General features: G+C 53.4%; 1 protein-coding gene across 1 annotated transcript in view; it reads left to right on the top strand.

The window, feature by feature from the left end:
* Positions 1-1647: 1647 nt before the first annotated feature.
* The window catches only part of PLXDC1 (plexin domain containing 1), a 393515-nt gene continuing 383768 nt past the window's right edge, over positions 1648-11394 (top strand). The window contains exon 1 of the mRNA XM_086924328.1: positions 1648-1874. Coding sequence (XP_086780454.1) covers positions 1787-1874 — 88 coding nt within the window. The 5' untranslated portion in view covers positions 1648-1786. The remainder of the gene's footprint in view (positions 1875-11394) is intronic.

The following is an 11394-nucleotide window of genomic DNA, read 5'->3' as shown; positions in this document are numbered from 1 at the left end:
GATATCCCTCGAGGCACACGCCACCCTGAACTGCCAGGCCAGGGCCCCTAGGATGGGAAAAATTAACCCCAGCCGACCTTTGGCTTTTGGGGGCTTTATCAGTGAAGTGCATGTCGAGTCTCATGGGCACAGTCAGCTACAGAACCCACGACTGGCATATCCACCACATTCATTGTCATTCTGGGCGCATTCCATTCTATCATGGTTTGGTCTGCTGGGCCAGTACAACAACAGTCCGCAGCACTGCAGTTGCTATGAGTTTCTTGAGTCAGGTAGTAACACATTTTCTGTTTTCGACGCTAAATTAAAAAGAGGAGTGCTTTTATTGCTCTGCTGACCGTGCACCTTAAAAGCCCAATCCTTCATTAAGTACCTTGGAGAGGCGACTTATGAGAACAGCTATTTGCAGCTTCCTCTGTCTTGGTACAACACTAGCGCTGTTTCCCACTCCTTGGGCCTAATGTTGATTTTATATTACTAAGTCATTAAGCACTTCGACCAGCTCTTCAATCCTGCTACCCCTCTACTAGCGGTATTTACACAATAGAGGGGGTCATATAATAAAAATGTTTTTATACACCGTTCCGTGCCGGCGTTTTAAGTTATGTAAGCAAAGCCAAAGCGGTAATACTATTAATGAAGATATCGACCACGGAAAGATGAAATGAAGAATTACCTGGACCAAATTCCAAGTAGCGACCTCCCTACAGAAACAGAATGGAAGCCGCAAAATTAATAACTTGCCCATGAATAAAGAAAGATATATGCTTGGAAATAAGATGAAACGCCAGTTTTGTGCAGAACGGGCTCGCCGTGCTGCTGAAGGCCACCAGGGGGCAGTGACGCTCTTTCGATCACCTCTACTCACCGCCATCCTCCGTTCCCCGGGGCAGTTAGAGATGAGACTGGGGTGAGTGGGAGCAGGAGCAGTGCCCGCCTGGAGGAGGGCAGGGGGGCCCCGAGACCCACGTGTGCCAGCCTGCCCCGCCTCACTGCACCCTCGGGGGCTGTAGCACCAAGGGTGCTCCCCAATAAAGAGGCGGAGCTGCGCTGTGCGAGATCCATCCAGCGGAGAAGGACGGGTTGTTGCAGACAGAACAGCACGACTGGCTGGACGGTACCGGGTCGCTGTTCGTCGCATCAGTACTGGCCCGAGGCGCGTCCTCCTGACAGTATTGGGTCCAGGCAGCGCAACGGTCTTATACAGTGCTCTAAAAAAGGTAGTAGGGAACCGGACTCGTTGTAAAGAGGTACCCACCGGAGCAGGCAGTACTGGACCGGGACTGTCCCGTAAAGAAGAGCGGTATCAGACCGGGACACAGCCGCAGGACGGTACTGGACTACACCCAGCAGTGAGGTGTCCAGGAATACGGGAACAGGAATTATAAGTGTGGGTTTTAACTAGCCAGAGACGCGCAGTACCAGAGCCTCTCTAGCGAGTGATTCATGGTACCGGAGCGTACGACACGGGAGGCCTGCTCGCCAGTTATTCATTGTATTGCTGCATACGGTACTGGAGCGCACAGTGCTGGATTTCCGATTGCCAGTGGTTTCTGGTACCGAGTTCCTGCTCGTGGGTACCGGAGCCTGCATTCCCACTGGCAGCTGGCACTTTAAAAGGACAGTACCGGAGCGGGACTCGAAAGTGTCAAACGGTACTGGGGCCAGATGCGCACGTGACTGAGGGAACTGACCAGTCAGATACCGCGGGTGAAAGTTGCTCCCCGGCGAGAGTCGGTTCGCAGACTGCATCCTACAGCCGGTCCCTCCATCGCTCTGCTCCAGGATGGCCCGAGTGACGCTGCTCCTGGTGTACCTGCTGCAGGGGTCCCTGGCGGAGCTCGGCGCGGGCTCGGCCCCAGCGCCCAGTACAGGTGAGAGCTCCTGCGCAGCGCTGCCAGCGCTCAGCATTTCATCCTGTCTCCTCGACGGACCACATTGCTTCCTTTATTTTATTTTAGTTTGTCCGTTATTCACTTTGGTTATCGCTAGCATAGCGCCATGTGTCCTTTCAGTCTTTTCATCTCTGCATCCCGAATTTTCTTTGAGTGTTACATTGTTGGTGGTCACATACTTCAGTTTTTCTCCATTTTAGAATACACAGCTCCCGATTTTCTCTTGAGGTGCTAGTTTTTGGTGATAACGCTCGTGTTTTAGCTTTGCAAATTTCCCTCTTAGTATAACCATTTTAGGTTATAAGGTTATCAGATACTGCTATCTTTCAATATTCTTAATTGGTTCTCCGGTGAACAATAACAGAATAAAACATATTGACCCCCCAACATCTTCTTTAAGTGACCCTATGCTCTCAGTGCCCGAACCACCCTCCCTATAAATATGTTGAATAATGGGCCAGGACCGTACAATGTGCGCCACCGTCCCAGCTTGCCCACACCCCTCCAGCAGCTACTCGGCTGGTAATTACCTGCGTGTAACCCCATGGCACACACCATGTTTGGCAGTGTCTCTCCACCACCCTTGGGTCGCAGACTCATTCCCTCTTGGGTTCTCTTTCCTCAGATTGTCGTCCAGCTGTGTCTCCAATTCCTTCTCACACGCGCCTTGGCACGGCTGGAAGCGTCTTTCCCACCTCCGGTTCAGTGAGAACTTTGGACATGGAGGCGATGCCATGTTTTGGGGTTGATCCCCAGGGAAAAAGTGCTCAAAGTGTGTCAGTCGCCTCGTCGCCCCCTCTTTAATCCGAGGACGCATTACTCAGTGCGACCCTTACAGGCATGGGAAGCAGGTATTTTCCTCCAACCTACAAGCTTCCTTTGTCTGTAGGCACCTCTCTGCCCCCCCCCCCCCCCCCTATGAAGGACCCCACACCCCTCTCTAAGCTTTAGCACCTGAGCTGCACCTCTCTGCTCCCCTTTGAAGCACCCCCGAACCCTCTCTTTATTTTAAAAGTTTTATATAGCGCTAGCTTGACCAGTAGGTATCAGAGCGCTTTACATACACACTGTAAAAACAGAACGTAATTGCATTACATAGTAGGAAGGCAGTAAGGAAGCAAAACAGAGATAAAAAAATACAACATGAAAAATACGTAAACAGTGCAGGGGAGGGAGAGAAAACAAACAAAGGTGGCTAACACAGTCCGGTCACCAACTATCCTTGAATGTCAAAAGAGAGAGGAGTCAACTCGGATATTGAAGTCTAGGTTAGTTGACGTTGGTCAGGAAAGTATTTGTTAAGGAGATGGAGTTTCAGGTCCCTTTTGAAACAGGAGAAGGAGGGGTTGCATCTGAGGACTCTAGGGAGAGCGTTTCACATCCTGGGAGCATTGCCAGAAAACGATCGGTACTGGGTGCTTTTCTTTTTCAGTTTCGGAGGGATAAGGTGGAGTGAGTTGGAGCTTCTCAGAGTTCTGGATTGACCTGCTCTTACCAGTTTCTTGTTCAGGTAGTTGGGGGCCGGAGAGTGAAGGGTTTGGTGTGTGTGTTTTCTTTAAATTGTTGGATTCTTCTGAGACACAACTGGTTCGTCAAAGTAGGTTCATTTTTGGTTACAGTCTGACCACCTTCAGCCCCTTGTTTTCTCTGAGTCTGTTCATTTCTAGCCAGACAACGCCTATATTTTGACATGAGGGAACCGAGGCACAGGGAGGTGGCGCGCTCTGCTCAAGATCACATAAGCTGACAGAATGGAAAGCTGCAGAGCTCACAACCTGAGTTTGAGAATTCCGCACTCAACACCCTGGAACATCCTTCAAATGTCTCTTCTGCCAGAAACTCCAGTTCGGAGGCACATGACACGAGTCACTGGCAGCTTTTATCACGTGCCCACAGAGAGCGGGTCCACGTTCCTCCCTTAAGGTGCCACAGAGGCAGTGCACGTGCCCACAGAGAGCGGGTTCATGTCCCTCCCTTCAGGTGCCACAGAGGCAGTGCATGGGTCCATGTCCCTCCCCTAAGGTGCCACAGAGGAAGGGCACGTGTCCATTGAGGGTGGGTTCACTAGGGTGACCAACTGGCATGGGTGCAAATTCAGGATGGTCAGTGTAAAAATTCAGGACAGAGGGTCAAAATTCAGGACAGAGGGTCAAAATTCAGGACAGAAATTCAGGACAAAAATTTGGGACGAAACATACGTTTTGCAGAAATATCAGAGGAGGCTGCACAATAGTATATAAGTAAATAGACAACCAAAATAAGTACAAGTCAAAATAAGTTAATATAAGGTTGAGACAATCAAGCACTACACAGGTTTTCAGTATGCACGCAGCTTAGTAAAAGGACATCAGGCCCTTTCTGCAATCAAGATTTGTGCAGGAGAAGGAACACCACATGCTATCACTACAATATGGCCCATTGTCATTCTATCTGTGATAATCATCTGCAGTCACAGAATGACAATAGGCCAGTACATAGTCTTTACAAAGTCCGGGAGGGACTGCTGCAGGCAGCCTCAGTCTACAGATTAAAAGATGAGAGAACCCAAGTTGAAACTCTTAAACTCATGGGTCCTCTATCAGGGGAACAGCATACCTTCCTGAAATTCCCCAATTTGATTTTAGTATGATGTCTGTAAGGGTCTGTAATTTGGGGCCCCAAATTACAGACGTCTCCCAGACATCATACTAAAATAATGTGAAATTTATGGACAGCTGGTCACCGTAGGGTTCATGTCCATCCCTTCCGGTGCCACAGAGGCCAGCACACATGTCCACAGAGAGCGGGCTCACGTCCGTTCCTTAAGGTGCGACAGAGACCAGTGCACGTGCCTACCGAGAGTAGGTTCACATTCCCTCCCTTAAAGTGCCACAGAGGCCACTACACGTGTCCACCAATATCGGGTTCACACCCATTTCTTCAGGTTCCACAGAGGCCAGCACATGTGTCCACAGAGTTCATGTCCATCACTTCGGGTGCCTCAGAGGCCCATCCACGTGTCCACCGAGAGCTGATTCACATCCATCCCTTCGGGTGCCTCGGAGGCCAGTGCACGTGTCCACCAAGAGCGAGTTCACACCCATTTCTTCAGGTTCTACAGAGGCCAGAGCATTTGTCCACTGAGTTCACGTCCATCTCTTCGGGTGCCTCAGAGGCCTGTGCTCGTATCCACAGAGAGCCGGTTCACATCCATCCCTTCGGGTGCCTCTGACGCCAGTGCACGTGTCTACTGAGAGTGGGTTCCTGTCCATTCCTTCAGGTGCGACAGAGGTCATTGCACGTGACCACAGAGAGCTGGCTCACATCTATTCCTTAAAGTGCCACAGAGGCTCAGGCACATGTCCACTGAGAGCCGGTTCCTATCCATCCCTTCGGGTGCCTCAGAGGCCAGTGCATGTGTCCACCGAGAGCGGGCTCACGTCAATCCCTTCGGGTGCCACAGAGACCAGTGCACGTGTCCACTAAGAGTGGGTTCACGTACATCCCTTCCAGTGCCACAGAGGCCAGTGCACATGTCCACCAAGAGCCGGTTCACACCCATTTCTTCAGGTTCTACAGAGGCCAGAGCATGTGTCCACTGAGTTCACGTCCATCTCTTCGGGTGCCTCAGAGGCCTGTGCTCGTATCCACAGAGAGCCGGTTCACATCCATCCCTTCGGGTGCCTCGGACGCCAGTGCACATGTCTACTGAGAGTGGGTTCCTGTCCATTCCTTCAGGTGCGACAGAGGTCATTGCACGTGACCACAGTGAGCTGGCTCACATCTATTCCTTAAAGTGCCACAGAGGCCCAGGCACATGTCCACAGAAAGCAGGCTCACGTCTATTCCTTAAGGTGCCACAGAGGCCCGTGCACGTGTCCACCAAGAGGGGGTTCCTCTGCATCCCTTCAGGTGTGAAAGAGACCAGTGCATGTGTTCACAGAGAGAGGGCTCACGTCCATTCCCTAAGGTGCGACAGAGGCCAGCACACATGTCCACAGAGAGCGGCCTCACTTCCATCTCTTCAGGTGCCACAGAGACCAGCACACATGTCCAAAGAGAGCGGGCTCACGTCCACAGAGAGCGGGCCTACTCCCATCTCTTCAGGTGCCACAGAGACCAGCACAGGTGTCCACCGAGAGCGGGCTCACGTCCATCTCTTCAGGTGCCATAGAGACCAGCACAGGTGTCCACAGAGAGCGGGCTCACGTCCACAGAGAGCGGGCCTACTCCCATCTCTTCAGGTGCCACAGAGACCAGCACAGGTGTCCACCGAGAGCGGGCTCACGTCCATCTCTTCAGGTGCCATAGAGACCAGCACAGGTGTCCACAGAGAGCGGGCTCACGTCCATCTCTTCAGGTGCCACAGAGGCCAGCACACATGTCCACAGAGAGCGGGCTCACGTCCATCTTTTCCAGTGCCGCAGAGGCCAGCACACGTGTCCACAGAGAGCGGGTTCACATCCATCTCTTCAGGTGCCACGGAGGCCATTGCATGTGTCCACAGAGAGCAGGTTCACGTCTATTCCTTCAGGTGCCAGAGAGACCAGTGCACGTGTCCACCGAGAGTGGGTTCCTGTGCATCCCTTCAGGTGTGACAGAGACCAGTGCATGTGTTCACAGAGAGAGGTCTCACGTCCATTCCCTAAGGTGCGACAGAGGCCAGCACACATGTCCACAGAGTGCGGGTTCATGACCATCTCTTTAGGTGCCATAGAGACCAGCACAGGTGCCCACCGAGAGCAGGCTCACGTCCATTCCCTAAGATGCTAGAGAGGGCAGTGAACGTGTCTACCGAGAGTGGGCCCACATCCATCACTTCAGGTGCGACAGAGGCCAGCATACGTGTCCACAGAGAGCGGGTTCACGTTCCTTCCTTAAGGTGCCATAGAGGCAGTGCACGTGTCCACAGAGAGTGGCGACACGTCTATCCCTTCCGGTGCCACAGAGGCCAGCCCACGTGTCCACAGAAAGCGAGTTCATGTCCATCCCTTCAGGTGCGACAGAGGCCAGCGCACGTGTCCACAGAAAGCGGGTTCACGTCCATCCCTTCAGGTGCCAAAGAGGCCAGGGCACGTGTCCACAGAGAGCGGGTTCACGTCCCTTCCTTAAGGTGCCATAGAGGCAGTGCACGTGTCCAAAGAGAGTGGCGACATGTCCTTCCTTCCGGTGCCACAGAGGCCAGTGCATGTGTCTACCGAGAGCGGGCTCACGTCCATCCCTATGGGTGCCACAGAGGCCAGTGCACGTGTCCACTAAGAGTGGGTTCACGTCCATCCCTTCCGGTGCCACAGAGGCCAGTGCACGTGTCCACCGAGAGGGGGTTACTCTGCATCCCTTCAGGTGTGACAGAGACCAGTGCATGTGTTCACAGAGAGAGGGCTCACGTCCATTCCCTAAGGTGCGACAGAGGCCAGCACACATGTCCACAGAGAGCGGGCTCACGTTCCTTTCTTAAGGTGCCACAGAGGCCAGTGCACGTGTCCACAGAAAGCGGGTTCACGTCCATCCCTTCAGGTGCCAAAGAGGCCAGGGCACGTGTCCACAGAGAGCGGGTTCACGTCCCTTCCTTAAGGTGCCATAGAGGCAGTGCACGTGTCCAAAGAGAGTGGCGACATGTCCTTCCTTCCGGTGCCACAGAGGCCAGTGCATGTGTCTACCGAGAGCGGGCTCACGTCCATCCCTATGGGTGCCACAGAGGCCAGTGCATGTGTCTACCGAGAGCGGGCTCACGTCCATCCCTTCCGGTGCCACAGAGGCCAGTGCACGTGTCCACCGAGAGGGGGTTACTCTGCATCCTTTCAGGTGTGACAGAGACCAGTGCATGTGTTCACAGAGAGAGGGCTCACGTCCATTCCCTAAGGTGTGACAGAGGCCAGCACACATGTCCACAGAGAGAGGGCTCACGTCCATTCCCTAAGGTGCGACAGAGACCAGCACACGTGTCCACAGAGAGCGGCCTCACTTCCATCTCTTCAGGTGCCACAGAGGCCAGCACAGGTGTCCACTGAGAGCGGGTTCACGTCCAGCTCTTCCGGTGCCACAGAGGCCAGCACAGGTGTCCACAGAGAGCGGGTTCACGTCCATCTCTTCAGGTGCCACGAAGACCAGCACAGGTGTCCACAGAGAGCGGGCTCACGTCCATTCTCTAAGATGCTAGAGAGGGCAGTGAACGTGTCTACCGAGAGCTGGTCCACGTCCATCTCTTCAGGTGTGACAGAGGCCAGCATACGTGTCCACAGAGAGCGGACCCACGTCCATCCCTTCAGGTGCGACAGAGGCCAGCACAGGTGTCCACAGAGAGCGGGCTCACGTCCATTCCCTAAGGTGCTAGAGAGGCCAGTGCACGTGTCTACCGAGAGCGGGCTCACATCCACCTGTTCAGGTGCCACAGAGGTCAGCACACATGTCCACAGAGACCAGGTTCCCGTCCATCTCTTCAGGTGCCATAGAGACCAGCACAGGTGCCCACCGAGAGCAGGCTCACGTCCATCTCTTCAGGTGCCATAGAGACCAGCACAGGTGTCCACAGAGAGCGGGCTCACGTCCATTCTCTAAGATGCTAGAGAGGGCAGTGAACGTGTCTACCGAGAGCTGGTCCACGTCCATCTCTTCAGGTGTGACAGAGGCCAGCATACGTGTCCACAGAGAGCGGACCCACGTCCATCCCTTCAGGTGCGACAGAGGCCAGCACAGGTGTCCACAGAGAGCGGGCTCACGTCCATTCCCTAAGGTGCTAGAGAGGCCAGTGCACGTGTCCACAGAGAGCGGACCCACGTCCATCCCTTCAGGTGCGACAGAGGCCAGGGCACGTGTCCACAGAGAGCCGGTTCATGTTCCTTCCTTAAGGTGCCATAGAGGCAGTGCACGTGTCCACAGAGAGTGGCGACACGTCCATCCCTTCCGCTGCCACAGAGGCCAGCACACGTGTCCACAGAAAGCGAGTTCACATCCATCCCTTCAGGTGCGACAGAGGCCAGCGCACTTATCCACAGAGAGGGGGTTCACGTCCATCCCTTCAGGTGCCAAAGAGGCCAGGGCACGTGTCCACAGAGAATGGGTTCACGTCTCTTTCTTAAGGTGCCATAGAGGCAGTGCACGTGTCCAAAGAGAGTGGCGACATGTCCTTCCTTCCGGTGCCACAGAGGCCAGCACACGTGTCCACAGAAAGCGGATTCACATCCATCCTTTCAGGTGCGACAGAGGCCAGCACACGTGTCCACCGAGTGCGGGCTCATGTCCATTCCATAAGGTGCCCCGGAGACAAGCACCCGTGTCCACTGAAAGCTGCCCCTGGAGCCGCCCTGCCACGTGGATGTGCTCTGTGTGCGCCTTGTGCATGGAGACATGCAGCTAAGCTCTCTCACTCACAGGCTCACATTGTACAGCCTGCCTTTCACCGAGGGCCCTGTGACCCTTGTCCCCTCGGTTTCCAAGGTTACAGCCATCACCTGTAGGACGCCCAACAGAGACATGGCCTAGACAGCGGCATTGCAAGTGTTCATGCGCCCCTTCGTCGCACAGATAGTAACATCATAGCCACCACCGCCGGTGGGTCCCTCACTCCCCTGGGGCCAGATGCTACTGCACCTGCTGCACTATCGATAACTACCGCTAGAGCACTAGGCCAGCAGAGGCCAGGTGCACAGGCGCTGGGTGATCATCAGTGCAAGTCATGTGCTTTCACAAACCTCCACACACATGTCCTGTTCTTGTCAGGCGAGGCCCTGCTGGGACACAAGCCTTATACAGCTAACTGCAGGAACCACGTGGGCAGGGCAGAGGCGGCTGACAGCCTGTCATGCGGAGACCCAGGTAAAGAAAGGGTTAGACACCCTGGGAAATGAGTGGTCTTCTGGCACAATACACTGCACAGCACAGCGCCCCCCGCAGAGCCTGTGGACACCTAACTGTAGAAGAGACCCTACAAGCAGTGTGCGGAGCTCAGTGGAACAAAGGCACCCTGCTTCCTGGGCACCATAGACACCAACTCTATTGTGAAACTGAAGGGCGCCCCCATTCAATTTGGCAAAACGTATGAGAACTCAACCCCCCCCCCCTTTAAGCCCTCTACTAATAGCCTTAGCCCAGCCCCCAGTTTTCACCATTGCCCCCCCCCCCCCCCACCCACCCCGGCGACATTCTGATAGCCATAAAATACCTTCATTTTTGTCATCCAAGATTCAGTGTTTTAGAAACATGGCCGGAAATACACGTGTTTTAAAATAAGAAGAGGCTGCAGTGAATGAAGCACCCTTCACGCATACACATGACAGGCTTTAAAGATAATATATGAATTGGACAGAATAATTGACCTCAGCCGCCCAGAAACATTCGACGATCCTAAAACAAGACATTTAACTTTTGGGGGTCCACTGACTTTATTATGTATATACCAGGGGCACATTAATATGTATAGCACAGAAGAGCTGTACAACAGATAGATCAGAGGGGATGAAAGTTCGGAGCTGTTTGCTGCGGATTCACATCCTAGAATGTTTAATTTTCTGTCCCCTTATGTTCTCCAGTTTTGTATTACGTTAAGGCTGTAACCTCTGACCCCAGGAGATAACCTGAACCAATCCCAGCATTCCCAGCAGCATCTGGGATAAGGAGAATCTCAACACGTCACCCTGCACCCTACTGCTGTCGAGGTGGCAACCTCTTAAACCTTTTCCTAAGAGGTGGTTGGCTGGAGTTTGTTTTTGTAGGGGCTTATTTATGAGAGCCCTCCGTCCCATTTGCACCAAGTAAAGTCGTCCACGCGTGACTGATGCAAGGCTCTCCATCTGATTTGTGAAGCCACGGAAAAGCCGTCCTGTGTGGCTGTGAGTGGCCTCACACATCTTGAGTGAGGCAAAAAGGTGCAAATTGCTGCGTCGCCTTACTCTGTGCCCAGGAGGCTCCCATGGGGCGTTGCAAAGTCCTTCCCCATGCAACACCCATGGATTTTGTCACTGCCCCAGATTTCCGAAATCATGTCAACCTGGGAAAGCACCAAATCCGTGCGCCTCCTGAGGTGATGCATTATGTGGTGAAATATATTTTTCTCCTTGCTTTTCCTCTTTCTACGTGTACACACATGGAAAGAGGAAAACGCCTCTTAGGATTGCTTCTGTGCAGGTGTCCCTTCCTGCACAAAAACAATCCTGCAGGCAGCGGAGGCCCCCTTGTGCCATGATGCAAGGGGGCCTACGTTGGGGCTAGGTTGCCGAAAGGGTCACATCACAGGGAGAAAGGACAGGAATCCAGCATACTGCATAAATACGGGCATTCATGCCCTTTCACTTTGGCGCAGGACAGCGCTGCAAGGTCCCTTGCTTCACTGCCATATGCCAACATCCCATTAATGAGTGTCTTTTTTTTTTTTTTATTGCAAAGTTATATAGAAATTTTCAATCACATTACATAATTGCGCCTACAACCCTGAGGCCGGCTTGCAGTATGTTGTACTGGTGATCCAGGTGCAGATATTTTGGCCTTCTCCGATTGTTGAGGCGTTATTGATGACTCAGGATAC

Source organism: Lissotriton vulgaris, chromosome 5, assembly GCF_964263255.1.
Source record: "Lissotriton vulgaris chromosome 5, aLisVul1.2, whole genome shotgun sequence".
Lineage (NCBI taxonomy): Eukaryota > Metazoa > Chordata > Amphibia > Caudata > Salamandridae > Lissotriton > Lissotriton vulgaris.
This window is presented reverse-complemented; position numbering and strand designations above follow the sequence as displayed.